This window comes from Balaenoptera musculus, chromosome 16 (assembly GCF_009873245.2).
Source record: "Balaenoptera musculus isolate JJ_BM4_2016_0621 chromosome 16, mBalMus1.pri.v3, whole genome shotgun sequence".
NCBI lineage: Eukaryota > Metazoa > Chordata > Mammalia > Artiodactyla > Balaenopteridae > Balaenoptera > Balaenoptera musculus.
The window spans coordinates 32,404,639-32,430,135 of NC_045800.1; the positions used below are offsets into that span (position 1 = coordinate 32,404,639).

At 39.1% G+C, this 25,497-nt stretch overlaps 2 protein-coding genes across 5 annotated transcripts in view; one reads left to right on the forward strand and one right to left on the reverse strand.

Moving 5' to 3' along the window:
* The window catches only part of ENTPD1 (ectonucleoside triphosphate diphosphohydrolase 1), a 117,360-nt gene extending 100,841 nt beyond the window's left edge, over positions 1-16,519 (reverse strand). Inside the window, exon 1 of one of the 2 annotated variants that reach the window (XM_036829465.1) lies at positions 16,439-16,519. The gene's annotated coding sequence lies outside the window, so the exon portion shown is untranslated. The remainder of the gene's footprint in view (positions 1-16,438) is intronic. The other variant, XM_036829466.1, reaches the window with a different exon arrangement.
* A 234-nt stretch (positions 16,520-16,753) lies between these two features.
* TCTN3 (tectonic family member 3) overlaps positions 16,754-25,497 on the forward strand; it is a 35,460-nt gene continuing 26,716 nt past the window's right edge. The window contains exons 1-9 of one of the 3 annotated variants that reach the window (XM_036829437.1): positions 16,754-17,102; positions 17,274-17,397; positions 17,718-17,836; positions 21,355-21,482; positions 21,719-21,827; positions 21,907-22,022; positions 22,495-22,530; positions 23,092-23,172; positions 24,266-24,391. In XM_036829437.1, coding sequence (XP_036685332.1) covers positions 16,868-17,102; positions 17,274-17,397; positions 17,718-17,836; positions 21,355-21,482; positions 21,719-21,827; positions 21,907-22,022; positions 22,495-22,530; positions 23,092-23,172; positions 24,266-24,391 — 1,074 coding nt within the window. In that variant the 5' untranslated portion in view covers positions 16,754-16,867. The remainder of the gene's footprint in view (positions 17,103-17,273; positions 17,398-17,717; positions 17,837-21,354; positions 21,483-21,718; positions 21,828-21,906; positions 22,023-22,494; positions 22,531-23,091; positions 23,173-24,265; positions 24,392-25,497) is intronic. The other 2 variants (XM_036829438.1, XM_036829439.1) reach the window with 2 other exon arrangements.

Genomic DNA, 25,497 nt, shown 5'->3' on the forward strand with positions numbered 1-25,497 from the left:
GAAGGGGCAGGGAGAGGAAGGAAGGGGTTCCTGGTACCCACAGAGTAAGCTGTGGCTACAGAAGACAGTCGTCTGACAACAACTGTGGCTTCTGCATTGGGTTGGGGTCCCCCAGGAGTAATTCTCAAAGGTAGGATTTCAGCACAAGTAGTTTATTTAGAAGCAATTCCAAGAGGCACTGGAAGGGGGTGGGTAAGTGAGACAGGGGAGGGAAGGAGGACAACACAGTGTGCACTGATCAGCAGATCACCACTGAGTGCAAATGGGGCTCAGTCTCGATAGGGACCTCTAGGAGATGGTGAAGAACAAGGCTCAGAGTTGTCCCAACCTGGGGGAGAGGACATGGGGGTGTTTACCCACCAATTCCCATACATCATTGGTTAAGGGCTGCTCCCTGGGGATATCAACTGTCCAGCACCTTTGCCCTGCCCTGCGCATGGGGCAGGCATGCTTCCATGGCCAGAAAAAGCCCTCAGGCAGAGAGTGGTGGGTGTTCACACAGGAAGGAGCCGCCACCGTACATCAGGCATGGTGAGGGCTGAGGGTACCTGGGCGGGGGACCTATGGCATCTGCTACACCTTCAGTTAAGGACTGTAGCCACTGCCACTCTGGCCCAGCAGGGAAGGAGCAGAGGAATAAATACTTGACCTCACTCTCTGCCCTCCAATCTCCTGCTGAACCGAATCAGAAGCCCCTTGATTCAGTTCACTCTTAACAACCTCCCACGGCACAGAGCAGGGTGGAAGAGGATGAACAGTGGACTGTGGAGCAAGCAGAGAATATCCAGCACATCTGCCTCCCACTGTTTCCAAATGTCTATATTTAAAATCTAGGACAGGGACTTCCCTGGTGGTCCAGTGGCTAAGACTCTGTGCTCCCAATGCAGGGGGCCTGGGTTCGATCCCTGGTCAGGGAACTAGATCCCACATGACACAACTAAGACACGGTGCAACCAAATAAATAAGTATATAAAGTATTTTTTAAAAAAATAAAATAAAATCTAGGACAGCACTCTTTGACTATAAAAATATTGTGATACATTTATATCTTCGCTAAAACTAAAGAAACCTGTGACTGGAAAGGACCTTGGAAAACATCTCTGTGAGTCCAAGCAGTAGAGAGAGCACTAAGAAAATGAGAGGAGACTTAAGTTCTAGTTCTGGATCTAATAATTACAAATGATGCCACTTCGGGCAAGTCATTTAGTACTTCGGGCTGTTTCCTCATCCTTATAATAGGGCAAGGTCCTACTGACATAACAAAGATATTATGAAAATCAAAACAATATAAAATACCCTGTAATTAAAAGGGTTATACAGTGAGGTGTTAGTATACCCTCACTGTTCCAGACAGATGAGAAGTAATACCACTTTTAAACACATTTAAGAAAGAAACGCCACTATTTTGTTTAACTAGGTTTTTTTCAATTAGGAAGATATTTACATATCTACCACCACAAAAAATTTTTAATGAGACAAGGCAAAAATAATTAACATGTATTTACTTACAATTATTTTCTGACCACTAATCCCCCAACAAGAAAATCTACATTCAATTAATTATATCAGTTTCTAATGAATAGGCATAGTCATTTTTCTCTAGTTATTTCCTTTTATTGTTGACAGTGTGCTTTACTCTTTTAACCACTTCTTCTTTTATCCTTATGTGTTCAACATTTCTGATGATCCAGTAATCATGCCCAAGATCACAATTCTACGTCTTCTCTCTTCTCACTTCCCTTTTAATGTAGAAAATAAGGCTAATGATGGAGGCACCATCAGATTACAGTAAGAAATACTAGGTAGAACATCTTCTAGGTGCAATCACCAATCCAAGGAGTGAATAAAGTTACAATTATTGTTCCTAAATGGAGATGTCAGAGTTGCTGCCTTGTTACAAATCAGGAATCAAGATATCATTAACCCAGAGAAATTCATGAAATAAAAGGTAGTGTTTCCTGTGGTGTTATCACACTGTTACTGCCTTAAGATCCCAACCAGTGTAGTAACTAACTCATTTGGCTGGCCTAAAGTTTTCACGAAGGAACTCTGGGGGAGGGGAGATTGTTTTGAAATGTACCACCACTAGGAAAATAAGCATTTGATAGTTCTTACCCATCTACAAGGTAGAGGAAGGTGGAGACAAAGTCATTAAGGAAACAAAATAAGACATTTCATAAGAATGAACAATTTTTTAAAAAGAGTGAACATAAAGATATCATTCTTTTTGCTGACTCTATTGTTTCAAGACTTTGTGGTGGGTGGGAACAGGAAGACTTTAAAGCAGAGGGAAGGAAAAGGCTTTGCCCTTTTCCGTAAAGCAAGTTAACTCTATTTTAATTAGCTTTCTGGCTGTTATCTCTTTGCTTCACATCAAGAACACTGCAATACCCCACTATCACACCATCTTGAGGAAAGAGATATTGCCCTCCTGAACTTTGGCAAGAAGCATAACAGACATAGCAGCTCAGGACTGACCACTCCAGGAAAGTTTTTACATAGACCCTCCTCCCAGTAAAGTTAAAGGAAACTACTTTAAAAAAAATTCTCTATGAAATGATAAGCCATTTTCCATGTAGGTAATTTTCATTGTCCATATTTACGTTTCTCTGAATATAATTGTTAGTAACTCCATTTAAAACGCTAGAATGTCTGATATGTGCTTAAAAAAAGAGGGGGGAGGGAGGGAAGAGGGAGGGAGAGAGAGACATGAGGGGGAGAATATTGGAGAAGAAAATTCAAGTAAGATGAAATATATTCAGTGGTTAGCTAGCCTTAATAAGCTATTATTTTTATATTCCTAAACTTGCTAAAGATTATTCCAATTTGTAATACCTAAAACAACAAACTTATATTAGGATTTAAAAAAATTTTTTGACAGAAGGGATATTCAAATAATTTAATTTACAAAGAATGTTAAGTGACTACTCTGATATTCACACAACTTTCATTCCAAATGTGGAAACTCTATAGATTGGTTTGGGTTTCGGCATCAGACTGCTAGGAATAATCAAACAGATAGATATTATCTGGGTGTTATTTTTAGGGTGCTGTTAAGAGAGCCTCAATCAAAATTAAAATACCTCTACCACCTGCCTGCTGAGATTTTAGACCTCTGTTAACTGTGGGCAAATTCACTCCACAATTAGTTGTAAATAGCCATGAGAAAAGTAACAACAGATACCATTTCTAGGTTTAAAAAAGAAGAAAATGCATGTACTTAAATGCATTATAAATATTGATATTGATATGAATTGTGAATATTGATCTGACCAATAAATGGGAAAGAGGGGATAGAGAGATTATGCTCTCCCCAGAACACATTTTGAGTTCTTCTATGGCTGATTGACTAGTGAGAGAGTTCTTTCCCAATGAAATGGGTATTAATTAAAATAAATCTTTATGATTGTAAAGTATGAACTGCATACATATTATTTGCAGGAAATTCCTAGACAACTTCCAAACAGGAGGTAGAGATCTTGAGGTCATCTCTAGACTGAATTCTGAACACAGTACTCAGATATGGAGAAGAAATTCTAGAGAATAAATACAAATAGAGGCCTTACATTTTGGAGGTTGTCTAGGCTCACTGATACAAGAGTTTTGCTTGATTAAATGAGTCCTTTTTCCCCTCAAATAAGAAAATTCAATGTACCAAAGCTATGACTCACCTCTAAAGGTCAGCAAACATTGTGAGTACCAAGTGTGATTGCAACTCCAGATGTTAGAGCTCCATGTTATGGGACAAATTGGCATCCTATCAACTTCTGAACCTAAGCTGGGGCATAATTTACTGTGGAAACACTGTTGAAGGAACTTCATGTTCTTGGAAGCTCCCTAGATTATAAACTCTGAACTAGAGCTAGCAGTGAGTGTGACTAGACAAAGTTTGAAAGTTCATGCTCCCAGAGAAGTGGTAATGCCTTCAAACCCAGGCAAGGGGCCCCTGCCCTAGTCCTGCACCTTAGAGGGACCCATAAACCAGAAAACCATAAATGATGAATTTGGTAAAAATCACACTGGTACTTCTGTCACTCAGGACCCAGTGCTCAGTGATGACACTGGGCAATTCACAATCCAACACATCTGCTGCTGTGATTCACACCATTTAGGCACCAGAGAAACACTCTGCTACACTACCCTGTGTCCATGAAAGACAACTATGTTCAAATGAAGAATTGAGGACTGTGGCACTGCTGATATCAGAGATGGACAATGCTTCAGAGTATGAGGAGCATTTGAGTTGGAGAAATAATTAGGTAAGAAAAAAAATTAGCTCATCATATCTTTTCTCTCAAATATCATGACCACAATAGATTTTTGAATAGCAAAATATTTGTCATAGAGCAGAGTGTTCATTTTCTTGAACTCTCTACATCCAATATTCACAATTTAGCACAGTTTTTACAACAGTTGCACATGGTATCTGAGGAAAAATTTACAATGTTAAACAATTTAATAATATCCTAAATTTGTATATACGTAAGTCTAGATAAAACATATATTAAACACAATACCTATTCTTCACATTGATAGCTACAATTATGAATAGGTTTAGGTTTATAGAAACAATTCATAATACTTAATTAAATTTCAAAAAACAGTTAAAACTTTCAATTATATTTAAATAAATTTAACTTAAATTTTGATAGTCATTATTATGTTTTGCCTTTGAACTTAGCAGATAATATTGAATATATTCGAAGAAAAATAATTTCTTTTTTTGTTTGTTTTGGTTTTTTGTGTTTATTTTTTATTAGTCATCCATTTTACACACGTCAGTGTATACATGTCAATCCCAATCTCCCAATTCATCACACCACCACCCCCACCCACCGCTGCTTTCCCCCCTTGGTGTCCATACGTTTTGTCTCTACTTCTGTGTCTCAATTTCTGCTCTGCAAACCGGTTCATCTGTACCATTTTCTAGGTTCCACATACATGCGTTAATATACGATATTTGTTTTTCTCGTTCTGATTTACTTCACTCTGTATGACAGTCACTAGATGCATCCATGTCTCTACAAATGACCCAATTTCGTTCCATTTTATGGCTGAGTAATATTCCATTGTATATATGTACCACAACTTCTTTATCCATTTGTCTGTCGATGGGCATTTAGGTTGCTTCCATGTCCTAGCTATTGTAAATAGTGCTGCTATGAACATTGGGGTGCATGTGTCTTTTTGAATTATGGTTTTCTCTGGGTATATGCCCAGTAGTGGGATTGCTGGGTCATATGGTAATTCTATTTTTAGTTCTTTAAGGAACCTCCATACTGTTCTCCATAGTGGCTGTATCAATTTACACCCTCCAGCATTTTCTCCACAGCCTCTCCAGCATTTGTTGTTTGCAGATTTTCTGATGATGCCCATTCTAACTGGTGTGAGGTGATACCTCATTGTAGTTTTGATTTGCATTTCTCTAATAATTAGTGAGCAGCTTTTCATGTGCAGCTTTTCATTTCATTTCTCTAATAATTAGTGAGCAGCTTTTCATGTGCTGCTGGGCCATCGGTATGTCTTCTTTGGAGAAATGTCTATTTAGGTCTTCTGCCCATTTCTGGATTGGGTTGTTTTTTTAATATTAAGCTGCATGAGCTGATTATATATTTTGGAGTCTAATCCTTTGTCTGATGATTCATTTGCAAATATTTTCTCCCATTCTCAGGGTTGTCTTTTCATCTTGTTTATGGTTTCCTTTGCTGTGCAAAAGCTTTTAAGTTTCATTAGGTCCCATTTGTTTATTTTTGTTTTTATTTCCATTTCTCTAGGAGGTGGTTCTAAAAAGGATCTTGCTGTGATTTATGTCACAGAGTGTTCTGCCCATGTTTTCCTCTAAGAGTTTTATAGTGTCTGGCCTTACATTTAGGTCTTTAATCCATTTTGAGTTTATTTTTGTGTATGGTGTTAGGGAGTGTTCTAATTTCATTCTTGTAAATGTAGCTGTCCAGTTTTCCCAGCACCACTTATTGAAGAGACTGTCTTTTCCCCATTGTATATTCTTGCCTCCTTTATCAAAGATAAGGTGACCATATGTGCATGGATTTATCTCTCAGCTTTCTATCCTGTTCCATTGATCTATATTTCTGTTTTTCTGCCAGTACCATACTGTCTCGATTACTGTAGCTTTGTAGTATAGTCTGAAGTCAGGGAGCCTGATTCCTCCAGCTCCGTTTTTCTTTCTCAAGATTGCTTTGGCTGTTCATGGTCTTTTGTGTTTCCATACAAATTGTGAAATTTTTTGTTCTAGTTCTGTGAAAAATGCCATTGGTAGTTTGATAGGGACTGCATTGAATCTGTAGATTGCTTTGGCTAGTATAGTCATTTTCGTAATGTTGATTCTTCCAATCTAAGAGCACAGTATATCTCTCCATCTGTTCGTATCATCTTTAATTTCTTTCATCAGTGTCTTATAGTTTTCTGCATACAGGTCTTTTGTCTCCTTAGGTAGGTTTATTCCTAGGTATTTTATTCTTTTTGTTGCAGTGGTAAATGGGAGTGATTCTTTAATTTCTCTTTCAGATTTTTCATCATTAGTGTATAGGAATGCAGGAGATTTCTGTGCATTAATTTTGTATCCTGCAACTTTACCAAATTCATTGATTAGCTCTAGTAGTTTTCTGGTGGCATCTTTAGGATTCTCTATGTATAGTATCATGTCATCTGCAAACAGTGACAGTTTTACTTCTTCTTTTCCAATTTGGATTCCTTTTATTTCTTTTTCTTCTCTGATTGCTGTGGCTAGGACTTCCAAAACTATGTTGAATAATAGTGGTGAGAGTGGACATCCTTGTCTTGTTCCTGATCTTAGTGGAAATGCTTTCAGTTTTTCACCATTGAGAATGATGTTTGCTGTGGGTTTGTCGTACATGGCCTTTATTATGTTGAGGTAGGTTCCCTCTATGCCCACTTTCTGGAGAGGTTTTATCATAAATGGATGTTGAATTTTGTCAAAAGCTTTTTCTGCATCTACTGAGATGATCATATGGTTTTTATTCTTCAATTTGTTAATATGGTGTATCACGTTGACTGATTTGCGTATACTGAAGAATCTTTGCATCTCTGGGATAAATCCCACTTGATCATGGTGTATGATCCTTCTAATGTGTTGTTGGATTCTGTTTGCTAGTATTTTGTTGAGAATTTTTGTATGTGTATTCATCAGTGATATTGGTCTGTAATTTTCTTTTTTTTGTAGTATCTTTGTCTGGTTTTGGTATCAGGGTGATGGTGACCTCATAGAATGAGTTTGGGAGTGTTCCTTCCCCTGCAATTTTTTGGAAGAGTTTGAGAAGGATGGGTGTTAGCTCTTCTCTAAATGTTTGATAGAATTCACCTGTGAAGCCATCTGGTCCTGGACTTTTGTTTGTGGGAAGATTTTTAATCACAGTTTCAATTTCATTACTTGTGATTGGTCTGTTCATATTTTCTATTTCTTCCTGGTTCAGTCTTGGAAGGTTATACCTTTCTATGAATTTGTCCATTTCTTCCAGGTTGTCCATTTTATTGGCATAGAGTTCCTTGTAGTAGTCTCTTAGGATGCTTTGTATTTCTGTGGTGTCTGTTGTAACTTCTCCATTTTCATTTCTAATTTTATTGATTTGAGTTCTCTCCCTCTTTTTCTTGATGAGTCTGGCTAATGGTTTATCAATTTTGTTTACCTTCTCAAAGAACCAGATTTTAGTTTTATTGATCTTTGCTACTGCTTTCTTTGTTTCTATTTCATTTATTTCTGATCTGATCTTTATGATTTCTTTCCTTCTGCTAACTTTGGGTTTTGTTTGTCCTTCTTTCTCTAGTTCCTTTAGGTGTAACGTTAGATTGTTTATTTGAGATTTTTCTTGTTTCCTGAGGTAGGCTTGTATAGCTATAAACTTCCCTCTTAGAACTGCTTTTGCTGCATCCCATAGGTTTTGGATCATCGTGTTTTCATTGTCATTTGTCTCTAGGTATTTTTTGATTTCCTCTTTGATTTCTTCAGTGATCTCTTGGTTATTTAGTAACATATTGTTTAGCCTCCATGTGTTTGTGTTTTTTACATTTTTTTCCCTGTAATTGATTTCTAATCTCATAGCATTGTGGTCAGAAAAGATGCTTGATATGATTTCAATTTTCTTAAATTTACTGAGGCTTGATTTGTGACCCAAGGTGTGATCTATCCTGGAGAACGTTCCGTGCGCACTTGAGAAGAAAGTGCAATCTGCTGTTTTTGGATGGAATGTCCTATAAATATCAATTAAATCTATCTGGTCTCTTGTGTCATTTAAAGCTTGTGTTTCCTTATTAATTTTCTGTTTGGATGATCTGTCCATTGGTGTAAGTGAGGTGTTAAAGTCCCCCACTATTACTGTGTTACTGTTGATTTCCTCTTTTATAGCTGTTAGCAGTTGCCTTATGTATTGAGGTGCTCCTATGTTGGGTGCATATATATTTATAATTGTTTTATCTTCTCCTTGGATTGATCCCTTGACCATTACGTAGTGTCCTTCCTTGTCTCTTGTAACATTCCTTATTTTAGAGTCTATTTTATCTGATATGAGTATTGCTACTCCAGCTTTCTTTTGATTTCCATTTGCATGGAATATCTTTTTCCATCCCCTCACTTTCAGTCTGTATGTGTCCCTAGGTCTGAAGTGGGTCTCTTGTAGACAGCATATATATGGGTCTTGTTTTTGTATCCATTCAGCAAGACTGTGTCTTTTGGTTGGAGCATTTAATCCATTCACGTTTAAGGTAATTATCGATATGTATGTTCCTATGACCATTTTCTTAATTGTTTTGGATTTGTTTTTGTAGGTCCTTTTCTAGAAGAAAAATAATTTCTTGAAGACATTGTTTGTAAACATTTTTACATTTACTTTTATTTAAACTTTCTGTATAAAAGATATTCAAAGTTTGTATACATTTTGTGGCAGTTTAAAAAATTGGTCTCAATTTTTTTACACACCTCCCATAGAGAGGTCACGGGGGTTGTCCATATAGTACTCTGAGTAGGCTTGAAACTTCTTCAGCCAATGAAGTAAAGTAGAAGTGACACTATATGGCTTTTAAGTCTATATCAAAAAGGCCATTCAGGTTCTGCCTTGTTCACTGGAACACTCACTCCTGAAGCCCTGAGCCACCATTTAAAAAGTCCAACTATCTTGAGACTGCCATACTGTGAGGAAGCCTAAACCACAAAGAGAGACCACATAATAGGCATTCCAGTTAATAGGCCCAACTAAACCCAGTCTTCAAGTATTCCCAGCCCAGGCACCAGACATGTGAGTGAAGAAACCTACAGATGACTCTGGACCTCAGCCAGTAAAGTCTACCCCAGCTCTTCAAGTCTTGCCAGCAGAGACCCCAGACATCATGAACCAAAGATAAGCCATCTCTGCTGTACCCTGTCCAAATTCCTGACCCAGAGAATCCATAATGACAATAAAGTAGTTGTCACTTTATGCCACAAAATTTTGGTATGGTTTGTTATGCACAAATAGATAACTAGAATGCTTTGAATACAGTTACATTTTATTTTTTAACTTAGATTACTGAAGATGATTATTAGTTAAACTAGTGATAGAAATTGTAAAAGTGGAGGGAAGGAAAAAAATGTTTAAGAGACAAAAGCAGAAAGAAGGACTTCCAGTTTTGGCAGCATGAGGGATTCAGCAATGCCTCTCTGTAATAAAACACGTAAATGCTTCAAGGAAGAATGAACAGATATATTTTTCCATATTCTTGCCGGTTAAGTACAATTGAAAACTCTGGACACTGTATATAAAAAAATAAGAAGATTCTATAAGATGGAGAGAAAAAGGCAGATTGGCTAGTGACCTAGAGACCCTAGAAAAGACACAGTGATGAGTACCCTAGGATTTATTTTTGCCTTATACATCCCAGACTTGGAGGAAGCTGGCTCCCACTCCCACCCAGCAGTAACAAGCAGTGTTGCTCCCTTGGGTATCAATGGGGACTGAGTGGGGAACTGGGACTTTCATTGCCACCTGGCAGTAATGGGGCAGCACATCCCTTCCACAGTAGTGTCAGAGGAAGCTGGCTAAAAGAGAAGTTAATTAAGATACAAAGCTCCATAACATAATAACCAAAATGTCCAAGTTTTGACCAAAAATCCATCATACCTATAACCTAAGATCACAAACTGAATGACAAAAGATAATCAATAGACACCAACACAGAGATTCTAGTTTAACTCTAGTTTAAATTCTACCTTAGTTTCTAGTAAAAATTCTAATTTAAATATGTAAATATATTTAAAGTAATCATGTGAATCAGTGTTTGAGAGTTCTAATTATTATGAATGGGTAAGCTGCTAAAATATGTTACAATTTCCTTTACAAAATTATTTCTCTTACATACAAAAGAAGTCCAGAGGTAGGAAGTCCTGTGCAGGCACAAAGTTTTTATGGGTGTCAGGGATCCGGGTTTCTTCCATTTTGCTGCATAGCTTTACTTACATGTCTTCCCATGTTCCAAAATGACTGCTCAAGCTCCAGCCATTTCACTCAAAATTTAAGCAGCAGGATAGAGAAGGGAGGAAAAGGGGGAACAGCCTTCATTTCTTAAGAGATTTCCCAGAAGTCCCATCAGTTCATTAATGTATATCTCTTTGGTCAGAAATATATGCAAAACTCCAACTTGCTGCAATGTAGTCATCTTTCGGCTACACTGTGCTCAGTAGAAAATTGGGGCTCTGTTTATTTGAGAGAAAGGAGAATGGGTATGTGGTCAGCAATTAGCAGTCTACTCGAGATTCAGACTGGAGAAAAGGTGGGACTATAGACAGTCTCCAAAGGATGAAATGAGGAAGAAAAGTAAAAAAAGAAAAGAATGGAAAAGAAAAGGAATAGATAGCCCTCCCACATTAAGGAAAAAGATAACATCATAAGTGAGTTTCTATTTAGGAATGGTAGGCAGTGTCTAACTAGTATAATACTTACTATTAATACTAACAGCTAAAGAAATTTTTTTAAATGGTTTCAAAGTGAAAACATATTTCTTCCTACTATAATGTATTCTTTGTTTATTAATGTCTTAATAAGCAAGGAAATTAATTCCTCCAGAGTTACTAAACTTTTGCTTTCTGTTAAACATATAGGCACCATTTATTTGATTTACTTGGATAAATGCTTGTGAACCACTGTTTAAATTACAGTTATTGGACTTCCCTGGTGGCGCAGTGGTTAAGAATCCACCTGCCAATGCAGGGCACATGGGCCTGGTCTGGGAAGATCCCACGTGCCGCAGAACAACTAAGCCCATGTGCCACAACTACTGAGCCTGCACTCTAGAGCCCATGAGCCACAACTACTGAGCCCGTGTGCCACAACTACTGAAGCCCATGCGCCTAGAGCCTGAGCTCCACAACAAGAGAAGCCACCGCAATGAGAAGCCTGCGTACCGCCATGAACAGTAGCCCCCACTCGCTGCAACTAGAGAAAGCCCGCGTGCAGCAACGAAGACCCAATGCAGCCAAAAACAATAAAAAATTTTTAAAAATAAATAAATTACATAGTTATTTTAATCGTAGTTATTATAAAAATTAATGATGGTTAAAAAAAAAATGATGGTTAAAAATGCATTCTAGGGAGAGAGAGTGGGGGGTGGGGTGGGAATGGTTATGAAAGAACAACAGGAAGGAACTTTGTGGTGATGGAACTGCTTTGAATCTTTACTGTGGTGGGATGCATGAAACCACATGTGATAAAACTGCATAGAACTTAATATACGTGCACGCACGTGTAAAAATAAAACTGGGAAGATCTGAAGAAAATGGGTGGATTGTATGAATGCCAATATTCTGGTTGTGTGTACCATAGTTTTGCAAGTTGTTATCTTTAGGGGGTACACAGTATCTCCTTGTATTATATCCTATAACTTCATGTGAATATACACTTATCACAAACTTTAAAATTTAATTTAAAAAATATCAGTTGAGGGCTTCCCTGGTGGCACAGTGGCTGAGAATCTGCCTGCCAATGCAGGGGACACGGGTTCGAGCCCTGGTCTGGGAGGATCCCACATGCCGCAGAGCAACTAGGCCCGTGAGCCACAATTACTGAGCCTGCACGTCTGGAGCCTGTGCTCCGCAACAAGAGAGACTGCGATAATGAGGGGCCCGCGCACCGCGATGAAGAGTGGCCCCCACTTGCCGCAACTAGAGAAAGCCCTCGCACAGAAACGAAGACCCAACACAGCCATAAATAAATAAATAAATAAACCCAAAGTTAAAAAAAATAAAAATAAAAAATATCAGTTGATGAAAATGATTCAATGCATAGTCATTGCTTATTTTCTTAAGGAAAAAAAATTGAGAAGCTTGCCTTTTTATTCTCTTAATGGTATATTTTTATTAAGAGAAGTTCTCAACTTTAATGATAAACTATTTATCAATCTCTCTATGATCAGTGATTTTTCTGTCCAGTTTAATAAATATTTGCCTTCCCCAGATCATAAGGATGTTCTCTCATGTTATCTTCTAGTAGCTTTGTTGTTTTACCTAAGTCTACAATCTATGTGAAATCGATGTTTGGGTATACATAGCTAGGAGTCAAGACACACTGTTGTCTTATGAATATCCAATTGACCCAGCATAATTTATTGATAAGCTCACACTTCCTCACTGCACTGCAGTATCACTTTTGTCATAAATCAAAAGACTATATATGTGTCGGTTTGTTTCTGGCCTCTATTCTTTTCTATTGGTCTATTTGTCTATCTTAGAGCCAAAGCTGTACCATTTTATCCTAATAATGAGTTTATCTCAATAATAAGAGGTGATATATCGTAGGTATAGGCCCTCCACCTTTGTTCTTCTTCCAGACTCTCTTGGCTATTCTTGGCCTTTTGCAATTACATATACAGTTTACCCTTGAACAATGAGGGGGTTGGGAGTGCCAACCCCTACCCAGTCGAAAATCCACAGATCATCTAGTAACTTAGCATTTACTATCAAAAAAAATCTACATGTAAGGGGACCCACACAGCTCAAAGCCATGTTATTCAATGGCCAACTGTAAATTTGAAATCAGCTTGTCAATTTTTACTACAAAATGTCAATTTTTACTGGGATTGCACTGAATCTATACATCAATTTGGAAGAAGTAATATGTTTTCATTAAAAGTCTTCCTAGCCTGAATTTGGTGCAGCCCTCCATTTACTTAGGTTTTCTTTAATTCCTCTCAGAAATAGTATATAGTTTGATATGAAGAGATCTTGCACTATTTTAGATTTATTCACAGGTATTTAATTTTTTATATTATTATAAATTTCATCACCTAAAATTTTTTATTTTCTAATTTATTATTGCTATAATATAGGAATACAATTGAGTTTTATATACTGATCTTGTATTTATCCTTTCCATTGCTCTTAATTTATTCCTGCATTTTTGTGCTTCCATCTGGGATCATTTTTACTTTAGTCTGAATAACTCCCTTTAACAATTCTTTGTGTGGGTCTGTAACAAAAAAGTTTTTATTCTCAATTTTCATTTTCTAAACACATTTGTATCTTCATTTTTGAAGTCTATTTTGCTGGGTATAGATTTCTAGGTTACCCTCTTTTAAAACATTATTCCACTTTTCATGGATTTCCTTATTTCTGTTAAAAAGTCAGGTGTGAGTCTTATTATTGCTCTTTTGAAAGTAATATGTCCTTTTTCAACTATATTTTTGGTATATTTGTGGAGGAGGGAATGTTGGGTGTGCAGCTTGATAAAGGGAGTTGATATCAGTCTTCAAGATGTGGGGCCTCTCTTCCTCCTAGTTGTCAAAAGCCATCGAGGGCCTTGTCCTATCTTTTTAACAAAAGTGCCTACATGACTGTCCCTGCCTTCTTTAGGAGCAAGTTCTTCTTCTATCCACTGCTTGCACATGGAAGCAAGGTTGAGAGGCTGACCTATCTGACTCTTCCTACAGTGGTACTTCAATCAATAACTCAATTGTCCAAGGGGCCTACAGATATCAATAGCTTCTTTCTGTGTGCTTAGAACACCCCCAAGAGCCACTCCTACTTCTATATTAAGCCTCTGCTTATGCAACTTTTGTTTGTCCAACTATATTCCAGTCCCGTTGGCCTTCTTTTTTTCAAAGATTGTCATAATGTCTGGTCCATTGACAGCACTCCTTCATGGTTTTCAATATCAACGTATGTGCATGGATGCATATGAAAGTGTGTATTCATCTAACTTTCCTGTAATTTTTAGAGATTTTCTAAAGCGGGGAGGAGTCAGGAGAGGCTAGAACCTGTTCTCAGTCTGCCATCTTGATTCAACCTCTCGGTTAAATTTCTAAGCACATATTGAACTCTTTTAGTACCAAACACAGACAGCTGCTAGTATCATATGATCTTTTTTGGAAATCTCTGCTTCTGAGGTGATATCATATTAAGCTATTTCAATTTAAGACTCAATCCCCATGTTGAAATTCGCATCTGCATGACACATGTGAATAAGTTTCATTGTCCTTCCTCAAAATTATCTTCCAGATTTTAATATCTCAAAAGACCTGAGAGTTCCGTATTACAGATATTCCTAAAAACGTATCACAACAAAAATATAAATAATATTTTTGCTCAACTATAACAAAAAAGAGTATTTAAAAAATATGTAAAGTGCTAAAATTCAAAAATAAGAAAAAGCAACTCAGTAATCTTGAAATGTTATTTCCCTACACTCAACCCTGAAATTACTTCAATCAACAGGCTCTTTTACCAACACTAATAAATTCATTAATAAACTTATCATTGATTTACCACTGATTGAGAATTAAAGAGTAAAATGCAAACTTGGAAATCTAAAATGGTCTCCAATTGGTTGTACAATAGAAATTTTATATAAATAAATGCAATCCTGAAATCATATAAACACTAACTATTCATAGCAGCTAAATCTAAAGAGTTCAACAAGACAATCTTTTTAAAAATATTTAATGCATATCTAACATGTCCTAGGCACTGTTCTAAGCAGAGGATACAAACAGTGAACAAAACAGACAAAACCCTCTGTTTTGTGGAGCTTATATTCCGGTAAATGCATATAATTTGAATAATATGAACATGGCCTTTTCCTACAGAAATTACTAAAAAGGTAGATAAATATTTTATGCCCAAACACAAACATAGATGGCTCTTATAGCAGTCCATCACACAATCACATAAAAAGATTTTGAGAACGTTTATAACACAGAGATACAGTTAGCCACTGACTTGAAAACAACAGAATATCAATATCTTGTCAGAGAATGTGAACAAGGTCAGGTGCCCTAAAATTTATCTGCGTAAGCGATTCACTTGGAAAAGGAGGTATTGGCTAGATTTTGGTAAGGGTATTAGATGTTAGATAACTCTTAACAGATCTTAATTTATATCCCCAACCAAGCAATTGAAATAATCCAGATATCAGGACTGTGCAGATTGACAAAAACAGTGAGGCAGGAACAAGATTTTGATACCCTAGAGTTGTACTATCCAATATGCTAAATATGAGTCACGCGTGGTTAACTTTGAATTAATTAAAATTTTAAAAGTCAGCTCCTCAGTCACATTAGCCACACTTCAAGTGCGCAGTAGCCACATATAGCCTGTCGCGGCAATACTGAACAGTGTACATACAGAACATTTCCCACACTGCAGCAAGTTCTACTGGACAGCGCTGCTCTCGGGAATCAGAAGAGGCACACAACTCCTGGGAAAAAACAAAACTTTCTAAAGAGGGCTACAAAAAGTGGCAATTTAAGGAATTCCTTGGCAGTCCAGTGGTTAGGACTTGGCATGCTCAATGGCAGGGGTCTGGGTTCGATCCCTGGTCGGGGAATCGGGGAACTAAGATCCCTCAAGCCCCGCGGGGCAGCCAAAAATTTAAAAAAAGGAGTGGCGATTTATAATAATGGCAAAAAGTAAGTTTTCTTCTCCGTCCCTTGGCTATTTTTCCAATTTAAATAAGTTCTCAGTGTGACCATCAGTGTGTTTTCCTCCCTAAGATTATCCTCTATAAAAGGATTCTCAGACCTCCCTGGTGGCGCAGTGGTTAAGAAACCGCCTGCCAATGTAGGGTACACGGGTTCGAGCCCTGGTCCAGGAAGATCCCACATGCTGCGGAGTAACTAAGCTCGGGCGCCACAACTACTGGGCCTGCAATCTAGAGCCCGTGAGCCACAACTACTGTGTGTCACAACTACTGAAGCCCGCATGCCTAGAGCCCATGCTCCGCAACAAGGGAAGCCACCGCAATGAGAAGCCCACGCATGGCAAGGAAGAGTAGCCCCCGCTCCCCGGCTTGCTGCAACTAGAGGAAGCCCCCACGCAACAACCTAGGGCCAATGCAGCCAAATAAATAAATAATAAATTTTTAAATAAATAAAACGAGCTCTCTAAAAATGGGCTCATACTTAAAAAAAAAAAAAAGAAAGAAAGAAAGAAAAGGATTCTCACCGTTAGAATCCGAAGTGAAAAAGATACGCAATTCTAGTTGCAGCCTCTGAGGCTTCCCTCTACCATGGAAGGGCTCTGCCCTCTGGGTCGCGAAGTCTGTGCACACTGGGCATTGGGCTGAACTCCTACTGCCACTCAGCGGAGAGAAGAGACAAGGGCTCCTTTGCCAGTTTGGCGGTTGCCGAGCGACAGAGACAGTGCCGGGCCTGGCCTAAGGAGGAGGGCGCAGACTGAAAGATGCTGAAGGATCTGTAACAACGCCGCCTTCTATTGGCTGAAGAGCGCTCGGCCATTGCCATGAGCCAATGAGCAGACGCATACGGATGACGTCAGACGCCATGCGACTCCTCCCACCCACTCTCTAGCGACGCGTCTAGAGACCACCGAAACCCACCTCAAACCCTTTGGTGGGGACGTCTGTATTACCGCATGTTTACCTCGCAGCTCGCGCTACTGCAGGTGTTCTTCCTGATGGTCCCCGAGGGGGTCCGGCCTCAGCCATCTCCGTCCCCGTCTGGGGCAGTGTCCACCCAATCGGACCTGGGGCCAAGGACGCAGGGCGAGACCCTTCAATCCTCCTCGGAGGTGCCTGGCGTCTCTACAGTGGGTCCTACTGTCGTGACTCCCTCGGCGCCTGGAAATAGGACCGTGGATCTCTTCCCAGGTGAGGGGAGAGGATGCGGGGTTGGAAACTGCTGACTTAGATCCAAATTCTGTGAACAAAGTGAATTCCCATAAAGTAAGGAGTGGGGCTGTTGGAAGAAGGGGAATTAACACTTGGAAGAGTTTGGGGATCCTCACCCCATTTGCTCTGCTTTATGTTGTACTTTTATAGTCTTACCGATTTGTGTCTGTGACTTGACTCCCGGTGCCTGCGATATGAATTGCTGCTGTGACAGGGACTGCTATCTTCTCCATCCCAGGACAGTTTTCTCCTTCTGCCTTCCAGGCAGCGTGAGGTGAGCTGCGATGCTCAGGTTGAATCCTAAAGGGGATTGGGGCTGTAGAATAAGTAACATTTGGAAGTAGGAAGAGTTAGCCTTCGTGCCTCCCACCCCCACTTCCACTTCTGGGAATGGAACTACCTTGGTTTTTCCCAGGAGAGCCGTTCCTCTTCTGATGCTCTAGAGCAGGGCTGGCCAATAGAATAGAATCTTCGTATTGTCCTGTGGCTGCCCAAGGAGTCCTCTCTTTGGCATCTGACTGATACCGGTGGGGCACCCTTCTTTGGACCGAATCCTCATTCTAAATGTATCTATTCTCCCTCCTGTTTCCTCAGGTCTTCAAGTTGGGTGTGTGTAGACAACTCTCTTATCTTCCGAAGTAATTCCCCGTTTCCTTCCAGAGTTTTCATGGATTCAAATGGAATTAAGCAGTTTTGTGTCCATGTGAACAACTGTGAGTAGAAATATGTTGGCTATTCCTATTGCCTAACATTTACTGAGAGTTAGCTTAGTCTCTGATGTTTTTTCCTTTTCTTTGTTTTTTAAACTTTTTTCCCCCCCTTTGGATCTCTATCATGCTCCCTCTCCTTCCACCTGTACCCCTGCCCCTTCTTTTTTCTCTTATTAGTGAACATTGGCAATCTCTTTTGCCCTCTTGGCTGTGGACCAGAAAACCCATACAGAACTTTAATTTCAGTCAGCCCTCTTAGCTCAGAGGATTACAGATAGACTATATCTCCCATTTGCTACGATCTCCATGAAGGGGCTCACTGAATCCCCAGTGCCTGACATAAGAGGCACCAAATAATACGTGAATGAATGTCTTTGACAAATGAGTCTACATCAACCTTGTTTTTATTTTATGAGGCAACAATATAGGTGAAAGAGCATTTGACTTGGGTCTCAGCCCTTCATTTACTTACCAGCTGCACAGACTTGAACAAATTTCCACGCTCATTTCTTCAACTGCAGAATGAGAAATAATATCACTAATTCTGAATGTGAAAGTGCTCTGTAACTGTAGAGTGCAATAAAAATAAAAGGTAATTGTTATTAAGGTTTTTAAATAAACTTAGATGGCTTCTGGGGTGGCGTGGTGGTTGAGAATCCGCCTGCCAATGCAGGGGACACGATCCCTGGTCCGGGAAGATCCCACATGCTGTGGAGTAACTAAGCCCGTGCACCACAACTACTGAGCCTGCGTGCCGCAACTGCTGAAGCCCGCGCGCCTAGGGCCCGTGCTCCACAGCAGGATAGGCCACCGCAGTGAGAGGCCTGTGCACTGCACGGAAGAGTGGCCCCCGCTCGCCGCAACTAGAGAAAAGCCCAGCAGCAAAGCAGGCAGCGAAGACCCAACACAGCCTAAATAAATAAATAAATAGACTTAAAAAGTTGTTGGTGATGAGTATAACATTTTTAAAGATGTACATCTAATATATGTTTTTTAAATTTATTGTCTAAGAAGCAAGGTAATGTTCTCACATAAAATAGACTTAAATGTCCCTTACACTCTGGAAGTCAGCTCATCCTGGTTTCATCTGTTAGAAAATAAATTGCAAAACTATATTTGTTTCATAAAGCAACCAAGTTTGGGTTTGAGGGACCTTGAATTTGGAAGCAGTTATCAGGAGCCTTGCGGCCATTCAGGTTGTGAGAAGGTAAAGGGAGCAAGGCAAATGCTGCATTTTAAAATAAGGCTGCAGCTGCCTCATCCTTTCCAAATCTCCCATTGCCTTCTAGTTCTAGCCTCATGAAAATGCTCCAGGGATATCACAGTAGTGTCCAACTGGTGCTGCCTGCTTTTAACCCCCCCCTGCTTCCCATGCCATACTGTTTCCAGACCAGTGTTTCTGAACTTTCTTTCCCCAGCAACACCTGAGAATCACTCCTTTAGAACTTATGGGATACTTTGAATTGTTATCATTTTATATGAATGTTGTGTCTCCCCAGGTAAGTTGTCGGTGCGTAGAAAGGATGGACCATATCTTTGCCCACAGTGTTTAATATTTGCTGATAATAATCATCAGTAACAGACATTGTTAGTCAGAGGCTGTACAACATGATGGAGTGGGAAAAATCCTAGACCAGGAATCGGGAGATCTGTTATCTACTCGTGGCTCTGCCAGATGGCTCTGTGGCCTTTTGCAACTCATTTACCTCTTAGGATCCAAATTTCCTAATGGAATTGGACCAGATGATCTCTGGGCTTCCTTCCACATCTGAAATTGTATCAATCTAAGTCTAAATACCTTTAAGCCCTGTTGGGTGTAATATACCATACATGATGGTAGAAATTTTAGACAGAAATTCTATTTATCCTTAGCCTGTGCTTCTTATCTGCATTATTCCTGCTTACCATCACTACCACCAATATCCCTGCACTACAGTGAGAGACAAAATGTTAATGTTCTCTTATTCTTTTAAGCCATGAAAAAATATTCAGATGGATATTTTCCATCTCAACGTACCTTCTTTTTTTAGCTTAACTTTTCTTTCATTTATAAAGATAGAAATAACTACATTTTTTAATGAGGTAAGTATTTCTTCCATGTGGTTTTCAGGGTATGAGTTCTGAAGGAAATATTAAACAGCTCCTGGAAGCTTTAAAATTTGAACATTTCGGATCAGAGATGGAAGAAGGTGGTCTGCAGACCAGCAGCATTAGTATCACGTGTTCCAGAGCAAGGCTTTTCAATCCTAATATGCACGCACATCACCTGGAGATCTTGTTAACATGCACATTCTGATTCAGTAGGTCTGGAGCATGGCTTAAGATTCTGAATTTCTGACAACATCCCAGGTAATGCTGGGGGGCTGCTAGTCTGTGCACCACACTTTGAGTGATAAAGATCTAGGAGACAGATAGAAAGTGAGTAGCCTGAAAGGCCCCAGAATTGAGAGTTATCTTCATTTCGTGTTCCGTGAGAAAGCTGAAAAGTCAAATGATTAGGACTTTGTGATCACAGAGGATAAAGGTCAAGCTTATGTAATGTAGCATCTTCATTAGCTTTTGGTGATGCACGTCTTGATTTCCTTTTGAATCTGTCCAAATGACCATATTTATGAAGAAAGAAAGAAACTAGTATGGGCCAATTTTCTGCTACATTCCTTTTTCAAGTTAGCAGAAAACTTGGGTGGTAAAACAGGGTGTTGTGCATTACAGGCCACCCTCTGGGCAGGGGAGAATGTCAGAGGCCTTTACCTACATCTCTCTTCTGGTTCTGAAGTGCCATAAGGAGATGGCTGCAGGAGCTTGGATAGATTTATACATTGCTATAATATAAATTACAAAATTGTTAGAGAAAATACCCTTTGGGTGTATTTGAAAAATCTTGAATGTAGAAATTATAAGGTGAAAGGAATAAAATACGACAAATCCATATACTTGAGAGATGGAAACCTTATTATGAGGAATGGTTAGTTGAAGTTTAGAGGAGATTGGAAGACTTGGAGAGGACAAGTCAAATATTGTCTCCAACTCTGCCATCTTCCTATGGAAACAGTACCATTTTGTTGTACTAGAGACTCCTCTGGTATGGGACAAATGTGTGCATTACCGAGACTCCTATTTTCATCACAAATTGCTAATCAAACACATTCCTGGCATCAGAGACTTGGAACTGACTGGCATTCGTTGGTCATATTCTTATCTCAGATATTAATACTAAAACAATAATTCAATTAACAAATTACAAATAAATTATTAGGTGATAGAAATCAAAATTGTTATTATCTCTGAAGATGGTGTATTGATTGGGAACCTGGGAAAATGTTCTGAGTGGTAGTAATAAAAGTATATAAATGTTTAAAAATTCTTTGAGTTTATGCTTAAGATTAGTGCATTTGCATACTTTACTGTGTATATTTTATGCCTCAATAAAAATATTTTTAAAGATTAGTTTCTTGGTATGCCAGATACTTAAAAATGATTTTATTTTATCTAAACCCCTTTTCTTTTTAAAAATATTTTAGCAAAATTAAACTATTTCCAGAAGCTCCAAAAGGTCAATGCAACCAGCTTCCAGGCCCTGGCTACAGAGTTTGGAGGTGAATCATTCACTTCAACATTCCAAACCCAGTCACCACCACCTTTTTACAGGGTGAGCCTACGGAAGGGGGAGGGATTGTTTGGTTTGGTTTTTCCCCGCATACTGACAATTGACTAGGTATATTTGAGATACCCACCTGCAACTAGGTTAGCCACTGTCAGCTCTTTTGGAGGGCAGTATTGTCCATGTTAACAACCTATTGAGTTAACTTTTGTTTCTGCTTATTCTTTTCTGGTGGAGTTCAGTCCAATCTCACTGTGAATAAATTTCTGTTATACTTTGTTTAGGCTGGGGACCCCATTCTGACTTACTTCCCCAAGTGGTCTGTAATAGGCTTGCTGAGGCAGCCTGCAGGAGTCGGAGCTGGGGGCCTCTGTGCTGAGAACAATCCTGCAGGTGAGCCTGGAGTACAAGTGCCAGCCTTTTTGTTCAGTTTAAAATAGGCTTTCTCATGTACCACTCCCTTAATTCTAAGGTTTCCTGGAGAGTAAAAGTACAACCTGTGCTCGTTTCTTCAAGAATCTGGCAGATAGCTGTACCTTGGATCCCACCCTCAACGCTGCCTCTTATCATAACTTCACAGTCTTGAAGGTGGGTGTCCCTTCTCTCCCCACTGTCACCACCGTGGACTTAAAAAGTTATCATGCTTCCCACAAACACTGAACTGGAAGTCAGGATGCCCAAGAGCTACGTAGAAGGCAGAGGGCCTAAAAGCCCTGTCACCTGAAGAAAGATGAAAGAAGTAGGAATAGATAGCCAGGATAAGAGGTTCTCACCTTTCTGGCTAGTGGAATTTGCTAAGGGAGGTAGGATGGGGTGACATCTCACTATTTCACCAGAACTTCTTGCTTTTGCTGTTTGTCAGAGCTCTACTCAGAGTAGGTGGGCACCACCGTGCATCCAGCCTCCGCTCAGCCCTGCTTCTGGCATTTTAGTGTAAGGAAGAGTCAGGTAGAAAAAAAGTGTTGATTTTTTTTTTCCCCCAAATGAGAAACCACAAGCTCCTGGAGATTTTATGTTAAGATATATGCACACTCATGTCCTTGCTGTTCTCTTATACTAGGTTCCAAGAGGTTTGAGTGATCTGCAGAATACGAAGGTATGATGCTTTTTACCAGGAAAAACGAAAGAATATTTGGTCCCTTTACATCTGAGGCAGTTTCACTCTAGATTGTAATGGTGAAAGAGAATGTGTGTGTGATGCATCAAACTGTTCAAGTATGAGTCTAAAAGAGTGTTTTTCTATTTGTTCTATATAATTAATAAGCATCATATGAAATAAGAATTCATAAGGTATTAGGTAAGTTTGAGAAACTTCGGGTTAAATAAAGTTAAACATTATATTTAGGATGGACTACTTGAAGTCTTTACTATGCTAGAGGGTCTTCTTAATCTGTAAGAGGGAAGTGTCAGATACAGTATTTCTAAAACTTATTTGACCATGGAAGCTTTATTTTATATCTATAGAAGTAATGTTCCAAAAAATATGTTTTGAGAAGTGCTGAATTAGAATGACTTTTGAACTTAAGTTGTAGACTGGCAATGGAAGGAGAGAGGAAGGTGATGGTCAAAAAGGAAAATTCTCATTTCAGCATAATATGTAACTAGAAGAAAAAGTGCTGCTTTCAATTTTAATTGATTTGCCTCTTTCCCTTGCTAGTTCCAGGTGCCTGTAACACCTGTCTCACAGGCTGACTCTCCTCTGCTGGCTGGAAACACTTGTCAGAATGTTGTTTCCCAGGTAGGGACGCTGACCTCAGATTCTGGACTGATGTATGTTGATCGGCATTAGCAGAGGTGCTTCATCTTCCATTAAGTACCAGGCCAACCCCACGTGAATTTTTGAGCATTACCTGTAACTTCACACATCAAGGACTGAGCCCATCACCTTCCTCCCCGCGTGTTTCAGTCGTTTCCATTGCTGCCGTCCTCTGGCATTTCACATCCAGAACATTAAGATTATTTCTGGTTCCTCTTTCTTTGCCCATGTGCAGTCTGTTATGGTTTTTACTGACCACAGTTTCTTTTATTGACAAAGTCAGTATCATCTGAACATCTGAAATAGACTAGTCAACTTCTTTTCCTTTATTCTCTCTCTTCTAATCAACCAACAAAAGTAAGAATTATTGGAAAGCATCATTTTAAAAACTATGCTCAGAAATCTCAGGTTACCTTCACTTTTTCATGACTTCTGTCTCCAGCTACCATCTTTATTCATCCTCGGACACTGTGAGAGCCAGGCAAACCAGGTTTCCATTCCATGCTCACCTCTGCCTGTGCTCCTACTCACCTCCTCTGCACAAGATCAAAACTTATTTTTCTTCCCTTTCAGTTCTTACCATAAACTCACCTCTCCCATGAACTCTTTCAAAGAGCTCTATCCAGTCTCTTTTTTTCATGTGTAGATATAATATGAAGTCAAATTTTATCTTTTCATGGTATTGGTATTTGGCATTTTTAAGATTACTTTTTTAGTCTCTCTCATCCAGTTACTTTTTAAAATTGAGATATAATTGACATATAACATTGTATTAGTTTTAGGTGTACAACATAATGATTTGATGCACATATATATTGTGAAATGATCATGACAGTAAGTTTAGTTAACATTCATTACCACACATAGTTAACAAATTTTTTTCTTGTGGTGAAAACTTTTAAGATCTGCTCTCTTAGCCACTTGCACATATATAATGCAATATTGTTAACTACAGTCACCATTCTGTTCCCTCATTCAGTTATAGTAAAACCCTTAAAGACAGGAAATCTTCTGTACTAAACATAATTGGCCCACAAAATAATTTTTATTAATTGATTCTACTTTTGTATTTCAGGTCATCTATGAGATAGAAACCAATGGGACTTTTGGAATCCAGAAAGTGTCCATCAGTTTTGGGCAAACCAACCTGACTGTTGAGCCAGGCACTTCATTCCAGCAACACTTCATCCTTCACTTCAGGGTTAGGGCCCTTCTCCTACAGGGGATCAAGAAGAAAGAAATATCGGGTTAGAGGTAGCTCTCCTGCTTCTGTAACACACGCAAGATAGAATAAGAATATGAAGGACTAGTTCAATCTGTCAACTGAAGCCTCAACATTTAATATTCCATAATTTAACTTCAAGTGATAAGGATTCAACAGTGTTTATTCATTAGCATGTTCCCCCAGCAAAGCAGGACTTCACTCACAAATCCAAACTCTTTTTTTAAATAGTCATTTTGAATCATAAACTCAACTAATATCCCACAAAAATTCTTTAACTAGCTTTTTTCATGTTTCTGGGCATTCAGCGTTTTACTCACTTCCCACTTAATCTAAGTTTCCAGTCTTGATCACCACCTTTTGGCTTTCTTCACTTTCTTTCTTTTTGAACCCAGCAGAGTCCAGTTTCTTCTCAACTCTACCCTCAAGTGATCAAGCAAATCCCATGTCTCTCAGAGTTCATCTGTGGAACATCTATAGTTAATTAAAATATATTTCTAAATTACATTTGAACTCCTCTGGTTGGGGCTTCCCTGGTGGCGCAGTGGTTGAGAATCTGCCTGCCGATGCAGGGGACACAGGTTCGAGCCCTGGTCTGGGAAGATCCCACATGCCACGGAGCAACTAGGCCCTTGAGCCACAACTACTGAGCCTGCGCGTCTGGAGCCTGTGCTCCACAACAAGCGAGGCCACGATAGTGAGAGGCCCGCGCACCGCGATGAAGAGTGGCCCCCGCTTGCTGCAACTGGAGAAAGCCCTCGCACAGAAACGAAGACCCAACACAGCCATAAATAAATAAATAAATAATAATTTAAAAATTAAAAAAATAAATAAACTCCTCTGGTTTTAGCCACACTGAATATAGCTCTAAATTAATAGTAATTTTGAAAAACAGGATTGATAGATCGTTGATAGATCTTTAGTTGTAATCCTTGGTAGAAGTAGCATGTAGTGAACATCAACGTTCAGATCCTCAGGATTTATTTTAGTGAATAAAAAACAGTAACAGATGCTGAAGTATCAATTTCTGCAAAATGCTGCACTGTGGAAGGAAGCCAGATTGTTCAGTGCAGCTAACCTACAGC